Source organism: Gambusia affinis, linkage group LG16, assembly GCF_019740435.1.
Source record: "Gambusia affinis linkage group LG16, SWU_Gaff_1.0, whole genome shotgun sequence".
NCBI classification, from domain to species: domain Eukaryota; kingdom Metazoa; phylum Chordata; class Actinopteri; order Cyprinodontiformes; family Poeciliidae; genus Gambusia; species Gambusia affinis.
This window is the reverse complement of record NC_057883.1, coordinates 7,634,616-7,658,888: the sequence shown is the minus strand read 5'-3', so window position 1 is coordinate 7,658,888 and position 24,273 is coordinate 7,634,616. Positions and strand designations below refer to the sequence as shown.

The 24,273-nt window shown below is 40.8% G+C and overlaps 2 protein-coding genes across 3 annotated transcripts in view; both read left to right on the top strand.

Annotated features, from left to right (window-relative positions):
* plekhh1 (pleckstrin homology domain containing, family H (with MyTH4 domain) member 1) overlaps positions 1 to 21,695 on the top strand; it is a 35,806-nt gene extending 14,111 nt beyond the window's left edge. Inside the window, exons 7-30 of one of the 2 annotated variants that reach the window (XM_044143779.1) lie at positions 1,538 to 1,720; positions 2,515 to 3,275; positions 3,988 to 4,066; positions 5,420 to 5,511; positions 5,664 to 5,811; positions 5,899 to 6,035; positions 6,146 to 6,256; positions 6,724 to 6,810; positions 7,130 to 7,288; positions 8,489 to 8,569; positions 8,695 to 8,874; positions 8,954 to 9,065; positions 9,765 to 9,877; positions 12,734 to 12,910; positions 13,042 to 13,139; positions 13,251 to 13,428; positions 14,265 to 14,420; positions 14,798 to 14,895; positions 15,349 to 15,490; positions 16,237 to 16,379; positions 16,522 to 16,651; positions 16,801 to 16,884; positions 17,466 to 17,612; positions 19,537 to 21,695. In XM_044143779.1, the coding sequence (XP_043999714.1) occupies positions 1,538 to 1,720; positions 2,515 to 3,275; positions 3,988 to 4,066; positions 5,420 to 5,511; positions 5,664 to 5,811; positions 5,899 to 6,035; positions 6,146 to 6,256; positions 6,724 to 6,810; positions 7,130 to 7,288; positions 8,489 to 8,569; positions 8,695 to 8,874; positions 8,954 to 9,065; positions 9,765 to 9,877; positions 12,734 to 12,910; positions 13,042 to 13,139; positions 13,251 to 13,428; positions 14,265 to 14,420; positions 14,798 to 14,895; positions 15,349 to 15,490; positions 16,237 to 16,379; positions 16,522 to 16,651; positions 16,801 to 16,884; positions 17,466 to 17,612; positions 19,537 to 19,689 (3,749 nt within the window). In that variant the 3' untranslated portion in view covers positions 19,690 to 21,695. The remainder of the gene's footprint in view (positions 1 to 1,537; positions 1,721 to 2,514; positions 3,276 to 3,987; positions 4,067 to 5,419; positions 5,512 to 5,663; positions 5,812 to 5,898; positions 6,036 to 6,145; positions 6,257 to 6,723; positions 6,811 to 7,129; positions 7,289 to 8,488; positions 8,570 to 8,694; positions 8,875 to 8,953; positions 9,066 to 9,764; positions 9,878 to 12,733; positions 12,911 to 13,041; positions 13,140 to 13,250; positions 13,429 to 14,264; positions 14,421 to 14,797; positions 14,896 to 15,348; positions 15,491 to 16,236; positions 16,380 to 16,521; positions 16,652 to 16,800; positions 16,885 to 17,465; positions 17,613 to 19,536) is intronic. The other variant, XM_044143780.1, reaches the window with a different exon arrangement.
* A 1,334-nt stretch (positions 21,696 to 23,029) lies between these two features.
* slc25a21 (solute carrier family 25 member 21) overlaps positions 23,030 to 24,273 on the top strand; it is a 117,313-nt gene continuing 116,069 nt past the window's right edge. The window contains exons 1-2 of the mRNA XM_044143781.1: positions 23,030 to 23,820; positions 23,913 to 24,012. Of these exons, the coding sequence (XP_043999716.1) occupies positions 23,943 to 24,012 (70 nt within the window). The 5' untranslated portion in view covers positions 23,030 to 23,820; positions 23,913 to 23,942. The remainder of the gene's footprint in view (positions 23,821 to 23,912; positions 24,013 to 24,273) is intronic.

The window sequence follows — 24,273 nt, the reverse complement described above, 5'->3', positions numbered from 1 at the left end:
CTCTTCTTGTCATTGTCGTATAAAGATTGTTACTTCTCAGCCTCCCTATGGGCACCAATTTAGGCCAAAAATGTTCTACATTGGAAAAAAAAACAAAAAGCTTTGTAACCATTCTAATAAAATGAAATGTCTATGTTATGTGAAACATTTTAGCACTTTCTTATCGGTTTGTGCAGAAATAAAACACAAGTCCGCCTCTGATCTGCTTGAGTTGCAAGTGCAAATTTCTGGCACAATCTTTACGCCTCAAACTGTTTAGGGCTATTTTGTTGCATTTAGAGTCTTCAGGAATAAAGGGTTCTATTCTCAGTTTAAGTGTCCTTGCTAACTCTCCTGGCTGCATGTTGTACATTTGTGTTGAGTAAATTCAAGATTGGAAATAGTGAGCACATAATCATCTAAAAAGCAAACTATTGCGACTATTTCACTGCAGGTAAAAACTACAGTTTTCTGTATCAAATGGGATTTACACACACAAAGCCAGCAGGGATCCATTTCTACAGTACGAACCAACAGAATACAGAGTTTCATAATCCGTATCTTGTCTTTGTCGCATTAAAAATGCAGGTTCGAATTTGAAAGTAGAATCTTCTCGTGAGGAAGCATATGCTTTTTTAGTAACAAATCTTTAAATACATTTTGTAACAAAGTAGTTATTATTTCAGAAAACCAATAGCTTCCACCCTGTAATATCTGTCCAGATTAATTTCTCTACTCTAAAACCCGCCATCATTCTGCTGTTGAATCAGAATAGCAAATATGTAATATGCAAGTTGTTTTATGTTTTAATGGTGAAAGAAGTCTGACAAACAGTCAGTGGTGACTTCATGTGTTTACTATCTTGAGTGAAACTTTCTAGCCGACTGGCTGTTTTTATTATTATTTATGGAGTATTTACAATGCATTGTCTTCGACAAGCTTATTTCTGCTTTTCATCTGTAATCAGGCTGCACAAAACTGCATCACCAACACGAATATGTTGTAGAGCTGTCCAAATCTTTCATTCACATATACGTGATTTCACTATTTCACCATGTTTTTGGGACAAATTTAATTTAAATATGTAAAAAACAAAACATCACCTACAACACAAAGTATTTCTCTCAGTCAGTGGAATAATCTGCTTCAGTGGGCTTCTTTCTGGCGAGCATGTCCTGTAGCAGCGCTCAAACTGTCCAAACAGTAACAGCACATAAGTGACCCAACACTGTGGTGCACTACTGGAGCCGGTTCTAAGCCCGTATTTGAACGCTTGCCGTTTACACCACTGCAAGACATGCTTCTTATGATGAATGGCTGTGTGGACAGTCTGCTGAACTGTGCAATCTCTGCCGCTTAGCAAGCCTGTAGTTAGAGACAGCAGTGCAGCAATCTCTTCATCTCTGTACCACGGCCGTCCCTTAATCCTCCTCTTGTCTGTGTTTACGCTGACGGGACATCCGTTATGCTCTTAGACTGATGTTAACTGGTGGTCTTAACTGGAGTGGGGTGTCAATCAGAGTTGTTTGAATACCCTCTTCTTTTGTTTGTTTTGCAGCTGTCTTAGAGAAGCCTGTTTCCTGTGGATCCCCTGCCACCTCCCCCATGTTAGATGCCCACCTGGTGCCCAGCAGCCCGCTGTTTCCTCCCACCTGCCCCGGCACGCCACCCGCCCAGGATGACAGCTGGAGACAGACTGGTCTGCGTGGGGCGGCCTCTAACATCAAGAGCCTCCCAACAGGTGGACTGCCTTTAATTTGGATTATTTTCCACATTATACCATATTATATCCACAAACATCAATAGATTCTATTGGGGCTTTTATGATAGACTAACACAAGTTGCTTTTCAAGTGTACACTTAAGGACGTCAGTAGTGCACACGCAGCACCATGAAGACCAAGAATCACACACCGAATACTGATCTACATCACACTTCTATTTTTTTTTTTTTTTGGTCGCTGAAATATTAGAAAATTTGCTGGTTTTCTTCCACTCCCCAACAGTGCGCTGCTTTTAGTGCTGAAACGATTAATCAGATTAATCGTGATAAATCAGTTATTGTAATAATCAACTAATTTAGTTATTCGTTAACTGGAGCATAGAGGGAAAAAAAAGAAGCCGTTTGCAGTAATTATGTCAAACTTGTACAAAAAATACTAATTTTGCACTGAAGATTAAAAAAAAAATTTGTTAAAAAAAGAAATTTAAATATATATATTTATATAGATGTGTGTGTATAAAAAAAAAAGATGAGGTAGTTATATGAAAAATTGGCAAATCTTTCTCTTCTATTTGATAGAATGTCAGAATAATCAATAAAATAATCAGGTACTAAAATAATTGTTACTTGGAACCCTAAACGCTTTATGTTGGTTTGTCACATAAAATCCTACTAAATACAGTGAAGTTTAACCAGTATTAATAGTAATTTCTGAGGCACTTTATAATCTGCCTTTTTAATGTGTATTTTTTTTGCACTTTTAGATGTTCTGCTTTATGTTTTAGCCAATAACTGCCTTTTTGTCTGCTACAGATGTGAAAAGGACTCCAGAATTGGTCAGGAAAGGGCTCTGTCTCGGAGACCTGGCAGCCTACGACAGTCAGAGCTGGATCAGGGACGGTCCCAGCAGCTCCGTTACCGGACCAGAGCTCCCAGTGGGCCCCGAGAGCAAACCAGCGGGCCCCGACAGGGACAACTCCTCGGATGAGCTCAGCAGCAAGTTCCGCTCTCAATGCCTTCACTCGTCCTCGTCCTCTTCATCTTCGTCCTCTGCATACGAGATGGCGCACAGACCGAGCTCTCCCGGGTTGACCATGACCGTAGCCCCCAAAAGCTCCCTCTTTTCCCGATCGCCCTCCACCAACAATCCCTTCCCCATTTGTCCTCAGCTTCCCAGTCATCACTCAGGCACCAGCATGACTCTCCCCAAAGTACGAACTCCGCTCACCCCCAGAGACAGCATCCAGCTGGTGAAGAAGCACTACAGCCAGCCGCAGCCCAGCCTGGACAGACTGCATCACCTCAACGTCAACATAGACATCATGACGCCGTCCTCCGCCTCGTCCACCCTGAAGAGCACTGGCACCGCCGCTTCGCCGTTCTCTCAGCTCGTGGAAGAAACGGACATCGACGACGGGCTCCTCGACGGCATGGATGAAGCGATGGAGGGGACGGAACCGGAGGAGCCATGTCAGGACGGCGTCTCCTTTGTGGGACTAGCAGAGGAGCTGGAGCAGCTGGATCCGGAGCCAGTCAAGCCACCGACTCCTCCTTTGCATCGCTTCCCCTCATGGGTACAAAACGACCGTACAGTTGTTGAGTAGGGAGGTCAGAGAAGGTTATGAATTAGAGTTGGAGTCTGGTTCAAATTAAGGCTGAGGAGGGGGGCGATAAAAGAAAGCGGGACACCGTTCTACAAGAAAGAAGCAAACTGTAGTGCAAGGTATTCTGGGTAAACACAACTAAAACAAACGCGAGTCAAATGCTAGAGGGAGAAATGGTTCAATGTCCTTTACCAAATAACAAATGAGAAATCCTGCAACTGCTAAAATCTGACGCCATTTTTATTTTTTTTTTAAATGAAGAGAAAAGTTGCACCTTTTTCTTCTTCTGAGGTTTTTGTGTCATTTCCTTCAGTGCTTCTTGGTGCAGCGCCCCCACAGGCAACAGGAGGGGAGCAGGAAGCTCAACTGGTTTGGATCATTTGACACATTGCCGTGTGAAAGTGAACCGCACCAGCTGAAAAAGTAACAAATGTTGCAATATTAGATTCCTAATTGAATCGATTCTGCCGTATCACAAGGTGTGAAAGTACCCTCAGCTTTAAAATTGAAATCAAGTATATCACTGGGCCAGATAATGTTTTTCTTCTCCCTCAATCATAACACTGTCTTCCAATTGGATATAAACAGAGTGAATAATCCTCATAAAAGCAACTCCTTTAAAGGTTTCTAAAGAGTGGTAACAGCGAAGTTTGAGTATTTGTGTTCGCGTTGTTCCCTGCAGGAGAGTCGGATCTATGCTGTGGCAAAGTCAGGAATGAGAGTATCGGAGGCCGGGGCTTCAGCCAGGAGTCTTGGACGAGGTGAGAGAGTCACCATCTCATTCATCACCACACTCGTTCTATAACAGTAACCAAACCCCATAGTTCCTATCCGTTTTGAGCAGCAGCAGGGCTGCCTGTGGAAAGTGAGTCAGTACTTGAAGAAACACACAGGGAGAGTGGCTTATTGGGATCCATCATTGCTGCTTTTGATGTCACTTCCTCTGGCCTGAGGATACACACACCTGTTCAGGTGTCTGTTTCACCTCAACCAGGCTTTCCAAACCTTCACCTCCCCTATGATTTTTTCTCCTTTTTTTTCTCCTTCCAACAGCCTTGAACTAAAAAAGTAAGGATGGGGAAGTGAAGAGGATGGAAAGGCTGCTCTTTAATCAGCAGCAGTAAAACGTCACGGTCTGGTAGTAATAATCAGTCCTGATGTCTCTGTTATTGTCGAGATGCAAACACTGAGGTTTGAAATGCTGGTTTGAAGGGCATATATTATCAGTTTTACAATTTTTTATGTTTTATTTTTCCCGATTTTTTATGTGTCCAGACTTGTAGCTCTTGATAGATATTTTTATTTGCAGGTTTGAAGTCAGAAACCATTTTTTTTATAGTGTAGTAAAAAGAAATCTATCCATTTCTCAATGGCCACTTAAGAAGGACATATCTCCAGATTAAAGGTGACAATTTTAATGGCAATTTGTGCACTGAGGAGGAAGAAATCAGAAAGAAAAACTGTGACAAATGGCCTGATGTATTGCACCGACAGTGCTTTCAAAGACTGACTGAAAGTTGAAGTTGCAACATGTCTGACCATGCTTGCTAACCCTTTTGTTTCCTTTTTGTGGCATTGTCATACAATGAAAAATGTTCTTAAATGTCATGCCTAATTCAGCCACTAGATGGCAACTAAATGAACTAAAACAGTGGAATAGTAATAAGCGGACATTCAACAGAACAGTTAGTTTTCACGCTATGCTACACTTGCTGCGGTTGGAAATGAGGCCCAAATGCTAACATACAATCTGTCATTCATTTGGCTCAGGCACTAAGAGAAAACAAATGCAGCTGCAGCTAGTTAGGGTGGGTAAACAGATAAAGGTTTTTGCTTCTTTGTTACGTCTCAAGAATCCCAACATCTATTTGTCCGCTCATCATAGAAAGTGTCCGTCTGACACTCTGCATCTCATTCTGGGGGATCCCAAGGCAATCCTAGGCCTAAAGGAATAACATAATCCTTGAATCTCCTCATGCGACTTCTTTGGATGCGGAGGAGGCGGTTCTGTGTTCTGAGCTCCCCTCTGATGCATCGTGTCCTCAGAGGCTTCATGCTGATCCTACCTGCTGTGCAACTCTTCAGATCTCTGATAAAACTCTGTAACGTTTCAGGGTCCACCTTACCCCAGTATCCTGCATCAGGGCCTTTTATTCAGCTGATCTTCAAGAACATCAATGTTCCGGTCTACACCACGCTGAAAGGGGTGAGTACGGGGCTACACAAAGTCTCACTGTTACACAAAGTACTCAGTATTTCCAGTTTCCATCTTTCTTCAAGCACTTTATGTCCCGGCTTGACAAACGTAGGCCTTGTTAGCATGAGAAAGACTTCTGAATTCAGACATGCGTTTCCTAGAAAGCCACTCAGATCAGCAGCGTTCCTCTCCCAGACGACGACTCCGGCTCGGAGGACGACAGCAGCTCGCTGGCCAGTTTGCGAACCTCCGTCTTGAGCCCAGAGAGGAAGGGCAGCGTTCCCGGGAGCCCGCGCGCCGTAAAGAGAGGTGAAGAGAAAGCGGAAAGTTCAGACAGACAGACAGACAGTTCAGAGTTCAGTTTCTAGATTGCTACATGTCTCTGTTGTCCAACAGGTGTGTCCATGTCCTCCATCAGCTCTGAGAGTGACTACGCGATCCCACCGGATGCGTACTCCCTGGACAGCGACTACTCCGAACCCGAACACAAAGTCCAGCGCACGTCCTCCTATTCCTGTGAGAGTACCGGGCCCGTAAGTCCATGTCAGCTGCGCTACTTTACAGCCTTGATTTGATTTCGTAGCAGCGAGGAGAGTTCAGTCTGATCCGACAGCTTAACTGAAATATATTTCCGCCTCCGTAGGAGACGATGGAGAAGTCGGGGTACCTGCTGAAAATGGGCAGTCAGGTGAAAGCCTGGAAGCGTCGCTGGTTCGTTTTGAGAAACGGAGAGATCCTCTACTACAAGTCTCCAGTGAGTTCCTTCCTGCTCACCTGTTTGCTTGATTCTACCCCTGAAAATCCTGCTGGGATATTTATAAGAATTTTCCATCATTCTGTGGATGGTGACTCTAAAATCTAAACTTGCATATGGTTTTTGAAAATTAGCTAAAACCGCATGTGGTGCATTTAGCCTTGACTTAATGTAGAATACAAAAACAGCTGCAAAATGTGGGTGGTGTATTAATAGCTTTATATCCTAATGCCACTTTAAACCTCTCCACAAACTTATCCCTCAGACATTTGTTTGCTAACATTTTATTTAGGTGTATCAGACTCAAGAGGGGCTGAATTCACACTTTTCCAAGTTTTTAATGGCAGAAAATGTCATTATTACACAATTATGCCTCACACTTATGCACTGCTGTGGGGATATTTTGAACACAAACCTGTAGGTCTACTTATTTACCCTGTGTTTCTGTATTCTTTTCTTTTCTTTAGAGTGATGTAATCCGAAAACCTCAGGGTCAGATTGAGCTGAACTCGTCCTGCTGCATAGTACGTGGAGAGGGAGCACAGACTTTTCAAGTAAGTGGAAAACACATTTTACCTGAAATGCTTTGTTCATAGACTCCAATACCGCTGCTGCTGATTGTTTAACAGCAGAAAGTCTTATCTGGAGAGATCCAGAGTTGGAGAGCTGAAAAGACCAAAAAAAAAATTTTAATAGAAATAGAGTTTTACTGCTGCATGCCAGAGAAACGCAGAGAGAAATGACATCAGGCTGGAATGTTTTCAGAAGCTGATTCTGATCTCCCCTGACATGAAACGCATTTCTCATTTTGATTCTCGCTTTTTTCCATTTCTTCCCCATTTCTCTCTTTATTCCTTCCTTTCGCGCCATCAGCTGATCACAGAGAAGAAGACCTTCTATCTGACCGCTGACTCGCCCAACATCCTGGAGGAGTGGATCAGAGTTCTGCAGAACATCCTGAAAGTCCGATCCAGCAGCCCTGTTACCGTGGAGACGAGGGCAAAGCCCACCGTGAGAGGCTGGCTTACAAAGGTGAATTATCACATTAACAAAAACAAAAAAAAGCCTACAGTAAAAGGTTAAGTTGAACAATGGAAATGGCAGATAAGCTTGTCACAATTAATCAATTAATTGCACAATAAATTAAAATGAGCTTAATCATTTTTATGATTAAGCTAAAAATGATACAATCAACCCTTCAACATGCAGGGTTGATTGTAAAAGGTTTGATTAATATATTTTTCAAATGAAATTTTGCTTACAGAGGCATCATAACCCATTTTATTTATGGTTTCATTCTGGATATTTAAAGTATCTTCCATTTCTAGGGTTAAATGTTCTTAACAAAATTAAAGTTTATTAGTCTTCCAGAGGGCTAGCTTGCATTATTATGCCGCCATTATTATTGTATTACTGGAAAATGGTTTCTAAACAGTAATATTGTCACTGAAACACTTCAGCGTGCAGAAAAATGAGTTTTTATGACAAACCTAATGGCAGATGCAGCCTGAAGGTGAGGATGTTTTCCTGACTGAGATAGCCACCTTCAGACAAAACTCTTCACGTTCAGACACGGCCGCCGGATCAGAATCTGCAGGAATGTTACCCTCCACACCTCCCGCCGTTAAAACAGGCACTTGTGCGGGGCGAGCATGACGGGTCTGTGGCAGACGAATGACAGCCTCACGCTGAGACGGTGGAGCCTCACATCCTCTCACTGCAGCGTGGCTTTGATCTGTGGCTCGTGACACGACAGCGGTGCAGGCGCTGGAGGTGGCCGCACCCCCGTCCGGCGAGGACAGTTAACCACGACGACCCCGCTTCTGATGGAGGCACAACTGGCTTCGTCTGGACAGAAGCCACTCGTTGGACGCGGACGAGTAATTATCATCTCCGGCTGCACTGCCTGTTTATGTTATGTAGCGGAGGAGAAGATGAGTTGACGGCAGGTAGTTGTCGCCTTCCCTTCAACATGGAGGGTTGATTATAAAGGGTTTGCTTGCCTGATGACAAAACTTCCAGAACATCTGCAGCTTGGATGTAGAAGTCCCCTAAATAAATATATGTCATTAAAGTTTCTGGTTTTAATGGGGCAAATTTCAAAAGGTCCAAATGGTTTCATCCCCATAGAAGAAAATAACTTCTTCTATAAAAGAAGAAGTTATTTCGCAAACAGCCATGCTGTTAAAGCTTTTCCTAAAACTCGTGTGTGCCGTTTGTTTTCTTGCAAAGGTCAAACATGGACACTCAAAGCTGGTGTGGTGTTTGTTGGTGGGGAAAGTCTTCTACTACTTTCGCAACCAGGAGGACAAGGTTTGAGATGTTAAAATGTCTCTTACTTGTTCAAGTAAATTTTGTTCAAGTAAATTCCCTTTGAGGCAAAAACATTTTACTGCTTCTTAAGTTTCGCTTGCTTGTGCTAATTTGTCGTGTCGTAGCTTCCTCTGGGGCAGCTACAGATGAGGGAGGCGTCCGTGCAGGAAGTCGATCGCTCCTGCGACTCAGACGAGGACTACGAGGCCGGCGACCGGGGCTTCCTCTCCTCTCACTGCACCTTAGTGGTCCAACCCAAAGACCAGAGCCCGACTTACCTGCTCATTGGCACCAAGCAGGAGAAGGTAGAAGAGTAAAAACATTTTATTTTTGTTTGTTTCTCTCTTTCTCTTGATATCGGCAAGCACGTTTCATTTTGCGCAGGACACGTGGCTGTATCACCTGAACGTAGCCGCCGGCAGCAGCGCGACGCTGAAAGTCGGCACGGAGTGCGAGCAGCTCATTGGTAAACTTATGGATGTGGAGGGAGACCCAGGTGAGAAATGGAGGCCGACTCTTTCAATATTTGCGTCTGTTTGAGTTTCATGTTTGGCAGGTGAAAGCGAACATGAAAGCAAGGAGGCAACAAATTATATTTTCACCTTCTGGGCTAATCAAATCTCTTTTTTATTTCAAAGCAAAGGGTTCGAACAAGATGAGCTTTTTATTATTATATTTTAAAGATTAAAACCTTTAGATTTAGATTTTAGTCTCTGTGCAAGACTCTAGGAAACATTGTCAATCTTTTTTCACACAAAGTGTGTTCACAAAGTTTAAAATTTACTTTGTGAACACCTCAAAATTGTCATATTTCAGCCTGGCGTTGCATGCTTTTCTTGACCTTGTTGTATTCTTGCTTTAATTTATACCTAAACAGGGTTGTACGTCTCCGTTTTCCCTCCTTATAAAATGCTCTGTGTTTTCTGCACTTGTACACATACAAGAGATGAATGCACTGAAGTAATGTGTTAGTCCAAGGACATACACATTACCTCAGCAGCACTCGATGTGCTGTTGTGGTTCATGTTGTGCGTTAGCTCCCGTTCCCACTGCAGACTGTGTTTGTCAAAGCAAAGCAGAGTCTGTGACTTATTATTTATTTTTTATTGTCCAGCTGTTTTCTGACTCACTGCAGTTCTGAAACTCCATCGTTGCTTCGTCTGGTTTACTCATAAACACCCGCTCCTCTTCCCAGAGTCTGTGTTGTGGAAGAGCGAGGCCTTGAGCTTCTGTAAGGAGGGCCTTTGCTCGCCTCTCACCACTTTGCCGTCTGAAGCCCTGCAGACCGAAGCTCTCAAACTCTTCAAGGTCCGTCTCCAAACTCCTCATCAACTTTCTTTTTGTTTCTTATTTGTCTGCCGCCACCCACTAGCTAGAGAAAAAAAGAAAAACTCTTTGCAATTCTGTCCGCGTACGCTTTCATTTTGCCCCGACCTGGATGTGCGCCGCTTCCTCTCGCTTCCAAAATAGATCAGACGCTCGCGCGTCCGAGGGGTCTGCGCTCATCAAGAGCGTGCGAGCGAGATAATGGCCTTGATTATCTGCTCTGTTTGAGGCCAACTGTTCCTGTGGTTTGGCTGCCACTCTTCTGCTTTGAGAAGAGTCGTGACAGGTCAGGGGGACGGGGTGGGGGGGCTTGGAGAGCGGCACCACTGCATGTGGAAGGGGACGGGACTGGGGACGCAAAACAAGATCAAAGCAAAATTCGGGGAGAGTCTAGAAGGACGTCGGTTCCTTTTTCTCTCTTTTCAACTCTCAACGCGGCCCCTCCGAAGCCTTCCTCCCCCTCGCTCCCTGAGCTGTCAATGTTCCACACCCCCAGTTGCTCAATTGAAGGCAGAGATGATGGGCTCTATTTTTGAGCAGCCAGCCCTAAAAACTGTCCCAAATGCCAAACAATGAGTCAAAAATGGAACGAGTAACGCTCTTTTCAACTCGGGCCATTGAAGTTTTAATGAATCCGAGGAGACCGATGAGAAATGTTACGCGGAGTCCGTTATTAAGGTTCCCTGTATATGTGCTGCTTCCGACCGTCTGATTTTCAGTGATATGCAAACACATCAGAGGAGCATCATCTCTATCTTATTTTGCTGTTGCCCTGAAGACTTGTATTTTTTTTTTTTTTTGATGGCAAAACAACACAACATAGTAATAATTGCGAAATCGAAGAAAAACATATACATAATTCCCACCCAAAAGTCCCATAAAATTGCGTGTACCAATAATCATACTAACTATTTTTAATTTAGCCTTTCAATTAAATATTAACTCACTAAAACGTTGCTCTCAGGTAAAAGTAACACGGATATGTGTAGCGCTTTTTTTTTCACTGCGCAGCTCTGACTGCAAGTTGTAATATTAACCAGTTTATAAAATCAGAACTAGGTACGATACGGAGTCATGATAATGGTGAATAAGTAATACAACTGATGCAAAAGTAAAGTTTGTTGATACTGCTATTTATTGCAGTGGTAATAATAATAATAATAATAATAATAATAATAATAATAATAATACCAAAACAACAAAACAATAAATTTCCCCAAAAAAAACGGAAGGAGGAAAAAAAAACAACCCAACAAAACAATTATTATAATCAGTGATATGTCAAAATCCAATAGAGTCCACAAGAAGTCCAAAAGCAAAAGGAGACAAGTATTTTCCCCTTGCAATACTCCTTAAGAGTTTTAGTTCATTTCCTGTAGGAAAAAAATGCAGTTCCGTTTCCTACCACCAGGTGGTGGGTGGGTAGCTCGCCATCTTCCTTCGTCAAAGAGGTGAATCCAAGGAGGAAAAAAAACCTGACCTAAAAGGCCAGATAACACATTTAGTTCATTTGTACTAAAGGGGGGCAAGAAGACTGTTAAATACATTCTTCCTATATTTTAACAATCTCAAAAAAAAAGAAAGAAATCCTTTTAAAAAGTGCACTTCATAATTCAAGTTCAAAATCAATTAAGTAATCTAATTGGCAATCATTACAAACAACTAATATTGAATCAAATCAATCAACTTAAAATGTGATTGATCAAAGTAGCTACAAACTAAATCATATTAGGTACCAAATTCCATTGTTGCACCAACATGGAGTGCAAACACCAATAAGAAATCATGAAAAAATAATCAAATCTAAAATTGAAAAGCAAACCCTTAAATATTAAAGGTGTGGTCTTTAATTCGGCTACCGTTAAGCAAGTAATAAGTAGGACAATTTGATGTGAGCCACTGATTGTCGAGTTGATTGCTAACGCTAACTAGCGGAGCAGAATGAAAATAATTCCCCGTTATCTACTCACCGTCGAGTAATGATTGTCTGAGGAGGTGGTAATGGTAACTTGTTCGATTCTGGCAATAGATCACAACCTAAGTCAACATTAGCGATCAGTACAGCTATTATACAACAACAGTCAGATGACATTCAACACTCACCACAAATCTTCACGTCTCAAAGACAAAACAACCGATGAGTCAATCTAAGCGCTCTGGTTGTTTTATAAACAACCGATCAGACAGCCAACAATGAGCAGCAGCAATGTTTGGAGAAAAGAGGAGAAAACCCGGAAGCACACACGACAATCAATTTAAAGGGGCAGCTCTAATAATTATAAATAATGTAATCGGATTGGGAAAAGTAGAAAGCTTAGTGGAAATACTGGTATTTTAAAGAGTAATATAGTACAAATAACTTCACATTAACTAAATAGTGATAGACTTTTATACCTAAAATTGATTTTGTTTCTTCTAAGAGAGTGATACAATACAATGTTTTTAACTTTTTTTTTTAAATTTCATTAATTATTTTTGTTTGTTGTTTGTTTATTTTGGCTATTTAAATATCTTCCAGTGCCAAAGTCAAGTGTTATTTACAGAAAGTTTATTTGCCTCTGCATTAGTACGCCACTATCAATATAATATCTACTTGAAAATGATTTCAAAACAACATTATCGTTTATCGCAATAATTACTGGGACAATTTATCATCCGGCACAATTTATTATCGTCACAGGCATATCCAGTGCCCATAAATAAAATCCTTTTAGAAGTGCATAAGTAGAAAATAGTCCAGCTATGATTTATGTACATGGGTTGCATCCAAGATGACTTATGTGTCTTTGCGTCACTCTGTTGTTAATTATACTAAGTGACTTTGTTCCATCTCTGCAGTCCTGTCAGCTTTTTATCAATGTTCTGGTCGAGTCCCCTTCCGTTGATTACCACACATCGCTGGCCCAGAATGCTCTGCAAGTGTGTCTGACCCACCCGGAGCTGCAGAACGAAATGTACTGCCAGCTGATCAAGCAGACCAATCGCCGGACGCCGCACAACTACTCCCTAACCCAGGTCAGTCGGATGCACATGATTCAGAAAATAAAAAAAAGAAAGAAAAAAGAACCCAGGCGGAATAAATCGCTATTTTGTAATTTAGCCAACGAGGCGGTAAGAAAGGTTACCTTTTTTTCTGCTTTCTGTAGTGTTGGCAGCTGTTGTCGTTGTGTGTGGCGCTGTTCCTCCCACAGCAGCATTTCCTCTGGTACCTCAGGCAGTATCTTCAGCACAACGCTGACCCCAGGTGGGAGCTGACCCCGGTCACTTTGCAGCATACTACAAAGACACGGAATCCAGCCTTTTGGGCGCCTACTTTTGAGTTCTTTCCTATTGTTCCTGTTTTCTCACCACGAAGGACTGAGGTGGGGAAGTATGCCGTGTACTGTCAGAGATCTTTGGAGAGAACGCTACAGAATGGAGAACGGGAAGCGAAACCTTCCCGGATGGAGATTGTGTCCATCCTGCTGAGGAACCCTTACCATCATTCGCTGCCTTTCAGCATCCCAGTACATTTCATGAACAACACGTATCAGGTACCAATTCGCTCTTAAAAGGACTTTCAGAATCACGGTCCAGCTCTCATAGCATCCAAACAGGAGCTGCGTTTCCACTGCAAATGTGTGCAAAACTCTGTAAATATTCCGCTAATCTCAAGAAAACACAATTGAAGCGTTTCAATTAAATAAGAAACTCACACGTGAACATGTATTTTCACGTGAGAAGTCATTTAGAAACATGCGGCTCCATTGTCCTCCAACTACTTCCAGTCGTCTTCCACGTAGCTTTCTGGCCACATCCGGTTGTTGATCATGTGACTTGTGTGATGTGAAAAAAATGTTTCCATTGCAGGTTTGCAAAATAAACATATTTCGATACGGCTAAAAAATTAAAAAATAAACCTCATCCCGCCAAAACGTTTTACCGAAACACAAGTTGTTTGTTTTTTGTTTTTCCCAAAATTGATATGCTTTCATTAAGCACATTTATTTTCGAAATACTTTGTCCAATCACAAGGTCAATGGAAACACAACTAATGATCCTATTGACTTTATAAATCCCCCTTATAAATCATAGACTAATTTTTGATTTGATAGTATGAGGCACATGTAGACTTTTAAGTCTGCTGCTGCTCCTGATTGAGAACTCCTCTAAATGTAATCATGTTGTGTTATAATGGAATGTAACAAATATAATCAACTTGGGTTCTAACTTTAGGAAACCTTTGGAGAAGAACCTTTTAAGGAACTTAAAAAGAAATATATTCCCCCTTTCCTTATTGACTGCGTGATCACCACTGCTGTCACTCACTTTTGGAATAAAATTGAAAGAAGAAGATCTTGTGTGACATGAGCTCTGATCGTTTGCCCAGGTTGTAGGGTTCGACGGCTCGACTACGGTGGACGAGTTCCTAAGCACGCTGAACCAGCGGATCGGCATGAGGAAGCCGCAGCTGACAGGGTTTGCCCTTTTCACCGATGATCCGTCTGGCAAAGACCTGGAGCACTGTCTGCAGCCGTCAGCAAAGGTAGGACTTGTAGTTGTTGGTGGGTGTCGAATGTTTGGTCTGATTTACTAAAACTTCAACAAGGACTTGGAGGATGTGGATTTCAGATATATAGGCCTGTGTATGATTTGGAGTAACAATATTGTGAAATCTGCCACAATGCAATAAGTGTTGGTCAATTTAAAAAAACTTATTCTTTTTACATGCAATAACCAAAAAAATTAATATGTAAAATATGTAAGAAATCTATAATTACTCTGATGTGTCCAATTATGTGTTTGGATCTTTGTCCCGCCTGGAACTGCTACTGACGCCTGCTGGCTGAAATTAAATAAGGAAAAATGGAAGTCTTACAGTTCGTCCGTTGTGACAGCTGGCTGCTTTTCCCTTTTCTCCAGATCTGTGATGTCATTTCCAAGTGGGAGCAGGCTCTGAAAGAGCTGCATCCTGGGAAAAATGAAGGGACACGAATTGTTCGGCTATCCTACAAAAACAGGTCAACTTTTTTTCTTCTTTTTTTTTTCATCTGGGGATTTTTAGCATCTTTCTAAACTGTCTGGGCTCAGATGTTTAAATTGAACGTTCTGTCTACATGTGCACTTTTCTTCAAATTCAAACATTTCATCACTATGGAGCGCTCTATAAAAAATATGCCTCCCAATCAGGAAATTCCCCTTTTCATGTAGAGTTTTGCAGCCGACCGAAGAGCTTTTCCTTTGAAAACAAGATGTCTCTCTCTGCATGTTACCACAGCAACGCAGACTTTACTTTGTCATGCAGATGAAAGGCCACATCTTTAGTGCGAGTATTATGTTTAGAAGGTGTACATGCCTGGACGAGGCCACGGAATGCCTTTTTAAGAGTTTGGGGATGAAATTTGGCAGATTTATGTGAGGAGTCGTTCTAGGAAAACACGTTTCATCATAATGTTCCCCTCCTGCGTGCCCAGGCTGCGTTTCAGATCTCAGGTCAAAGGAGAGACGGAGCGAGAGCGCCTCCTGCTGGTCTACCAGGTGAATGACGAAGTTCAGCAAGGCCTGTTCCCTGTGAACAAAGAGCTGGCTCTGGAGGTAGCCGCACTCATTGCACAGGTCTGGAAAACGATAATTCAGCGTTAAGAGTCGAGATTATTGGTAACCCTGGAACTGTTTCATTCTTGTATTGTTACAATTACGAGCCTTAATCTGTTTAAATTGGGATTTTATGAGCTTGGCCAACAAAAAGGAGTGCATAATTGTGAAGTGAAAGGGAGAGCATGCATAGTTTGCAAATTTTAATTTGAAAAAATGTTTAAAAAGTGTGCTGTGCATTTAACCTCAGTTTTCCTTTGGCAGTACGTCGTAGGGGACAGCTATCACAGCCGCACGTCTTTTGAGTTTGTGTTTTCAGTTCTTGCCTTGATTCTGAATTAGACTAAGGTCTAAACTTTGACTGGGCCATTCAAACAAGTGAATTTACTCTAATCTAAACCGTTCCTTCGTAGCTCTGGCTTTTTGCTTCAAGTCAATGTCCTGCTCTCTTGCACCCTCTTCCAGCTTTTCTCCTACATTTTTCAATTTCTTCAGCTCCATTTGTCTTCTTATCAACTCCCTGTTCCTGCTGCATTGTTAATTTCCTTTTGGGATTTGAGTAAAACTGATCCTCATGGGCACTACCATCATTTAAAACTCTGCTAGATTTCATGCTTTTTTTTTTTAAAGAAATACCAACACTGTTCTTAGTCTTCAGGATTTAGTACGTTGCATTAGAAGAACCTACCATGTCAAGAAAATGTTCTGTCCTATAGCCAGAAGCTTGACAACATTTGTTAAAAATATCCAAATGATTTTCCCCTCAGGTTGAACATGGTGATTTCGAGCGGTCGAGCGTTTCCTCTCCTGCCGGCGCTCCTCAGTCCAAATCTCAGCTGATTCTTCTGCAGGCCTTGGAGCGCTTCTATCCCAAACGCTACAAACAGGAATGCACCACAGAGCAGCTAAGGTGAACCAAACGTCACTCTCCTTAAAGAAACAATGTCAGTGCACAATGAGCTTTTCTGGAATCTTTTCTTTAGTTTGCCGCGCAGTGAAACAAAAGCAGATCCGATTCATTAAGAGGTCTCTGTTGCTTTTCTCCCCGTCAGAGATCTTACCGAGCGTCTGGCCTCCAAGTGGTCGATGCTTCGTGGGTGCAGTGCGACCGAATGTGTGAGAATATATTTGACCGTAGCGCGGAAATGGCCTCTGTTTGGCGCCAAACTCTTCAGTGCAAAGGTATAAGTTTTAATTCTCGCTTCTTTCTATTGGCTTGATTTTTTTCTTTTTTTTTTTTTTGTGGAATGGAAAATAAATAGATGTTACCACTGATGCAATCTTTGATTCTGAGATTTTCAGGAGGATGACATGTCTTCCTTTGTCCGCAGCCTGTTCCTCCTTCTCCAGTTGACCAGAGCCAGGTGTGGCTGGCAGTCAGTGAGGACGGACTCTGTGTCCTAGACGGCACAATGGTGAGCTCGAGGCTTGGAAAAACCGAAACGATAGAAACACAATTTATCCTCTAGAAAGTCTCTCCAAGGTTGCATGTCAGACTGTTTCACTCCAAAGCTCGGAAGCTGTAGTTGGTTGTTGTGCCGTACAGCTGCAGAGCTGTCTTGACCCTGGAGACACGGCGGTGTTTCAAGAAGCAGAAATCTGAAGGAAAATAAACTGGTCTGCTTTAGATTTGGATCTTCTTGATCCTGACAGATGGCATTTCCCAACATGTAAGCAATGTTAGCGCAAGCTCTAATTTTCTGCAGCCCGCGTCGATCCGTTTCAGTCCTCGGTTTGGCTCGGAGCGCGCCTCGTCAGTTCAGAAGAGCGGAGAAAGAAACGTAGTGAAAACCGTGTCATTCTCTGTTTTTCTCAGTTTGGGCCACAGAAAAGCAAAAGTTGAAGGAGCTTCCCAAACAAACTACAGGCTCTGCTTCGTGTGAAACCAGAACATGCTCTCGGCTTCTGTTTTACTGATTCTTTTTTCTGTTGTTTTTTTTTTTTCCCACTGACTATGTGTTTGTGTTTTTTGTTTTTTTTTTCCAATGTATTTCAGCACACCTTGTTCATGTACCCCTACCATTCAGTGGTCACGTTTGGTGGGTGTCGTGATGATTTTATGGTGGTCACCAGCCAGCAGAGGGAGTCTGGCGTTGGAAAGAAGAATGTAGAAAAGCTGGTTTTTGCAATGACTAAGCCAAAGGTAAGTCTGCTGTGTGCATCAGAGGGGATTTAGTTTTTCTAAACCCCACATTTCATGTGTTCGTGTATTGCATCTCTAGAATCTCTGGAGAGCCTCAAATAAGTCCTACAAAGCCTTATAATTTATGCTAAGGCTACAAAAAGTTTTCAGTAAACACACATTCACCTCTGCTGAGAAAGTGAGAGGCTAGCATGGCAACATATGCTCCTCAAGAACACTGAAAATTTATCTTTCAGGCCTGCAAGAATAAAATGCGTTCCTGGTTTGGGGCGATGCTTCCAGTTTGTGTTTGACACTTCGCAGAATTTCTTTCTCGAGTGGTGTCTGTCGAATATTGTGTGACCGTTCAGGTGGAGCTACGGCCGTCACATGAAACACTTTAGAAAAACGTCTGTTCGTCATCACAGTGGTATCGCGCTGTGGTTGTGTGTTTGGGTTTAACCTCGCCTGCCCAGTGAGAGTCCAACTGCCGGTGGAAACACTCTCCTAAATACGCCTAACCACAAAATAGTGTGCCGAACCACACCAACCTGCGCCGTTCCTCTCACTGAAAATGAGTTCTGCACTTACTTTCTTGTATGGAGTGTCTGAGCCACAAAGAATTTTGTTCCTGCTCTGAGAAAGAGAACAAATTTCACTCTTAACATATAAACATGCTAGCTCCCTTCCACTTTGTTTTGATATGACTCTGATTATTTTGATGATTTTGTTATCATCAAGATAGCATGATTAATTACATGTGAGCAAAATATTTTTTTCCCTCTGCGTTTTGCTTCTGATAGGCTAACGCTATCTTTCCCTCCTCTCTGTTTTGATATGACTCTTTGATTAGACTCATGTTTTCTTTGCAGTTTTAGCAAAGCAAGTATAGACAATTTTTTTTTTTTTTTTTTACAGAGCGTTGTTTTTGCGCTTTATACCCCAATGACTATGCTTTTTAACATTAGAATTCACTTTACAGCATTACGCTGTGTTATTGTTCGGGCAGATCATAAAAATCAAGAAGGACAGACACTGGGATTAAGACGTGTGTAGGTTAAAACGCAATTCTACAATATGAGGTGATTTTTTTTTAATAGGATTTTATTTAAAGTGTGTATTTACACAATTCCTTCTGCATTTTCTGCCCAGAGAAAATCACAGAACTTTAGTAGTTCTCTCACTGACTCAAGCTTGGCGCAGAATCTAAACGTTTTTCTCTTCAAATTGCAAACCTGCCATCGTTGCTTATGGATTGATCATTTTGACCCTGCTTTTGAAAAGCAGTGCGTCCTAATTTTCACCCCTGTGACATAATGATGGACCACGCCAAGTTCTCACTGTACTTTTTAAAGATATATTGAGTCGTCTTTTATACGCACATATGATTTTATTCAGTTCATGGACAGTGATGAGCCATGTCAAGTTCTCGCTGTTCTGTTTTTTTTTTTTGGAGATATTGGTTCTTCTTTTACATTCAAGTAGGACTTTATTCAGTTCTTGAATAAAAGAGTATGTAATGTTTAGAAGGGAGGAAATTATGCTGAGGTGGCTAAAAAAGGTAATTTGAGGAGGTGACAAAATGTGAAAATATGGGTTTGAAGAACAGATCTTTTAAGGTAAGAATTTTTTAAAACAGGCAAAGGTTTATGGAAGAAAAACAGGCTTCACACTACTCCTTTTTGTTAATGAAGAGACCAGATTTCCTTCTGTTATTTGTGCGTGAAGGTCTGGAGCTTGAAGACCGGGTCATGTTACCCCTCCAGGCGAGGCTAATGGGGGTAACTTCATTCTTGATGGAAGATCATTTGGGTTTCTCAGGTTTTTATGGTCTCGGAGCAAACGTGACATGCCACCTCCCCAGACTCAAATGAAATATGTTCATGTCATAATGTTAAAGCAATTAGGCCTACTGTGATCTGTCTCGCCTTTTCTCCCATCTCAGATACTGGAGCTGACTCTGCTCATGGCTAGCTACATCAACCACTGGAACCCCACCGTCTCGTCGGCTTCCCACCAGCCCCTCGGCCACTGGGATGTGGACAGCCGGCACTTCCCTGCCATGAACTACACCACCAAGGGGCCGACCCTGCTGTAAGCAGCAGCAGAGAGGCACAAAAGGCTGCAGTTGCTGTTGGAAGACCCCGGGCCGCACCACATCCTGAGTTTTTATTCTTACAGAACGGAGTTTTTATTCTCTCGTTTTTAACGTCGAGACTGAAATTAAAAGTAGCAGGAAGAGTGCTGTTACACAACTTATTTCTACAGTAGAGTACAACTCTCTGCTTTTCTTCTGTTTTCACTTGTTTTACTTTATTTTATTTTATTTTAAATCGGAGGGACTGTCAGTCACAAACAGCTCAGTTTTCTGTCTATTCACCATGGTTGTGACAAACAACTTTTCGTTTTATTTAGGGTACTGCTTGAACATATAGACCAAGTGGGATGTGGTAGTATAGTTATTAATGTAGTATTACTGCCCCTTAAAACTTTCCACATTTTCTCATGTGACAATTATTAACTATGATGTATTTTATTGGGATTTAATGAGCTGCACAAAGTAACGTGTTGTCCTCTGAGCTGTTGGCCTGAACCAAGCTGGTGTATGGCTGCCAGAATAATGTCTAATAAAAGCAACTAGATCGCAAGAAATTTAACTAAAAATACGTCAATTTGGTATTTAAATCATTTGATGTAGCTCATGTAATATTTCCAAAACACAATGTATTTTTTCCTATTGTTTATCAAGCAGAAGGAATTTTATTTTGTTATGGATTACTTAACTTAATTTCTCAATTTGCTGTTTCATTTAATTAGTTTTCTTGTAGTTTCTTCTAGTTTTCTGTAAGAAGTTTATTTCCTCTTGCTGATAGTTCTGGCAAAAACATTTTAACAATGCAGAAATGTTTTATTACTACCCTGTGATAAAATTACACATTTGGTCAAATGTCAAAAAACATTAAATGAAAAGTTTAGGAGTTGGGACTAGATTCTGGACTTGACTTGAGGCTTCACTCGAGACTTGGGCGGAAAGACATGAGACAAAACAATGACTTAATCTAAGACTGGATTCCACAATAAAAACTGTTGACGTGACCTCTGAAGGCTCCGGATTTTATTGTGGGGTATCAGATTACCAGTCAATGCAAATCACACTTTTTAGTTGTTTATTTTGAAAATATATTTTTAAAGTCATTTATTGATTGCCTTACATTATTATGCGCCACTTCGTGTTGGTTTATCACCTAAAATCCCAACAAAATACATGGAAGGGTCACGGCTTGACAGCATAGCATGACAGAATCTGAAAAAGTGAAAGGGGCTGTGAATACTTTTACAAGGTACTGTAATTATTTGTCTCAAATACATTATAACTGTTGCATATTTGTACTCAAGAGTATAGGAAGGTCATTATAGATAAAGGTAGTTGGTAGATAGTGGTAATTAATACAACTGCCAAATCAACAAAATAAGTGAAAACTGCCTTTTTAATAGATTTTATAGATTTTTAAATCTTAAGAGACTAAGGTTAAATTGATTTATTTTGTTGTTCTTTGAGGTTATATAAGCTTCTCACAACATAGCCAGATGTAGGCCTTGCGGAATAAGATGGGCTGATAATGAAAAGTTCACAAGGGAAAATAGTGAAACATGGAACTGAGTAGTCGGCCATCTACGATGCATATGGAGCAAAACATGAGACTTGTGACGTTTTCCTGTGCTGCAGTGACCAACACTAAGACCACTACTCACTGTTTTACTGACGGTTTGTACAAAGAGCTATCAAACATTTGAAAGACTTGAACTGCTTTGGATAAACCACTGTTTCACACGTGTTTTTATTACTAATTTATTTGCTCTGTAACAATTTGGGACTTGTGAAAGGTTTTCCATAATTGCGATGTTTTCATTAGAAGACCTAGGTTTGCTCGGGTAATTTAATTACAGCGTATGTTTTCTTTGATTTTTTTTTTACATATATTTTTTTTTTATGGCTGTTTATGTTGCCCGTGCACATGTGAGGTAATAAACTAAATGGTACGACCTTTAAAGGTTGAACAAATATTTCATGTATGTTCATAAAATAAACTTGCCACCTATTGAGTTTGGTTACTTTTTGGACCACTAAATATTCCTCTGTGATGCCAGTCACATTTATTGGTGCCTCTGTTAAAAAAACAAAAACAAACTGTGTTTATCTTCTTCTGAAGTAAAATAAATATTTGCTGAGAAAAAAAAGAAAGAAGCACTTTTATATCCTGTTAGGAAATTTCTTTACTAAGAAAGTAATCGGTCATTTCATCTAACAGTCTGTTAAGAAAGAATTATTTTTGAAAGATTGTTAGTTTTTCAGTGCTGGACGATACCAAAATTGAGTTTTCCGTTTTGATGTGGCAGATGATCTGTGATCCTGTGGATCTAAGGCAGCATTGACTATTTGAAATGCCACCACTTTAAATAAAAATCTCATGACCTATAAAAATTGTTCTCTATATTGATCCAAAACATCCGTCCAAGTGAGAAATCTCTGGCTTTGTATGTAGCTGAGACAAAACATTTATCCTTGGTGTCACGCTTTAAATTTGAAACTTTTGTTCAGCAATAGATTTAAAAAGCTGTTGCAATTTGTCCTTACTTCAATTATTCCTGACTAATGTTTCAGATATTAAACAATTAAAACCCATAAACTTGGGTTCATAACAATTAGTAAAAATGTCTCTGCTTTCTATGCAAAACAAAAACAAAGCCATTCCCTTGCCTTAGCAGTTGACACAAAAAAATCAAGAAACTTCATGCAGCAATAATTCTTGAGGGAGAGGAAAAAAAGAAGTTTTATAAACAAATTTTTCTCATTCTTTCAATCCATTAACCAAATAATCACCCTGTGTGCTAGTTATGCATCGGGAAGCTGTTTGGCTTATTCTTGTCCAAGAAGGTCAACGTAGTAATGGCATTTTCTTGCCAAATTTAAGCTGTAAATGCCAAATTTTTATAGCTTGTCTGAAGCCCTTGTTGTTCCTGAGTTGCTCGCTTATAAGGGAAAAACTCATTATATGGCTCACTGCTGAATTATTGCGAGCATTCATCTCTCACCAACAAAGAAGAAAAAATCCTCCATTCTTTGGTCCTGAAATGCAGCCTAGACCACTTGCTTTACAAGCGTTTAAATCATTTTTTTTTATTTTTAATAGCAAAGATGCAGGGTAACAGATGGGCTTTTTCATATTTTTACAGTAATCCCTTATTGCATTTTACTGGCTCCGTCATTATTTGTGCTGCAGACGTAATGAGAAAGGTTGGTATAGAAAACCTATTAGGCAAAAAAACACACACAAAAATCCTGGGTTCTAAAAAGGACCACAAATCTTGGGGAAAAACAAACAGTAAACCAGCAGCTCTTTATCTTTCATATAATTCTTTTTTTAAATTATACAATTTTATAGATATCCACTTCTCATATTGTCTTATTTTAACCAAAATAAGAAACATAAAAATAAAAAAATTAAGTTCCTTTTTGTTTGTGATAAGTGTACAAAAGCACAATCAAGCAAGAACTACACTAATTCTTTCATTCAAGATTAGCTAACCTGCAACCTATTTTCCAACCCCTGATTTTTTTAATCAAACTTTTAACACCTGAACATGCTAACTTATCTTAAATAACTTTTTGAATCTGGATATTTGTTGATAATTTCACACAATCAAAATAGGCAACGTGTTAACAGCAATATTTGGAACCTGATGGTTTACTTTTTGTTATGAAGGTTCTCACACCAGGGCTACCATACAAAGAAGTAAATCAGCAGAATGTTTACGCATTAAATTGTATAATTCGGTCTATTTTGGCTCACGGGTACCGGAGTTTCAAATTGCAAGCTAACAACAAAGGCATTTCAAGATATTACTTGCAATACTATTAATACTTCCAACCGTAATTTAACGTAACTAAAATAAATTGAGTTCATTGTGTGTTTTAAACTTTTATAGTACAGACTGTAAAATGGAGTTTGTGATATGAATATGTATACAAAACAACTCTTAAAAAGGATATACGAGGGGATGTTTAAAGCAAAGACGTGTGGTAGGAACTGTTTCCATGTTAGCTTAGCGGAGTTAGCCGGTGGCACGCGGAAAGATCTCACCGTTGCAGTCTAGCGCGTGCTGAGGAACATAACCTTTGAGCAGCGAGGCACACGCTGAATAACCTCGTAGCAACTGGAGACGGCAGGTTTGTAACACTGAAGCACAGCTACAGCTCAACTGCTTTATTTCTGACAGGTTAAATGCACGGTTCTTAACAGCTTTCCTCCACGTTCCCAGAGTTGAGACCTCACTCAAGAGCAAAAAAAAATGACAACCAACAAGCCAAGGAGCATGCTCCGCGAAGCCTCCCATCAGATTATAGCCGGTGGATCCGCTGGTGAGTTAATTGTCCACAGCCATTAATTTTTGACGGCTTTGTTCCGATTACGCAATAGTTCTAGCCGCTATGTATTAAGTGCTTTAAGAAAGCGTTAGGGGCAGCTCCTCTTGAGTTATTTCCATTTAAAAAAAAAATAATTGCGGAACTGGCGCGTGTTTATTGTTGTACTCTCCAGCTGAAACACATACACGGCTTCTACGAGAGATGTTTAGGTCACAAAGAGTTAGTGTTTCTCATCAAGATAGTTCCCACCCATTT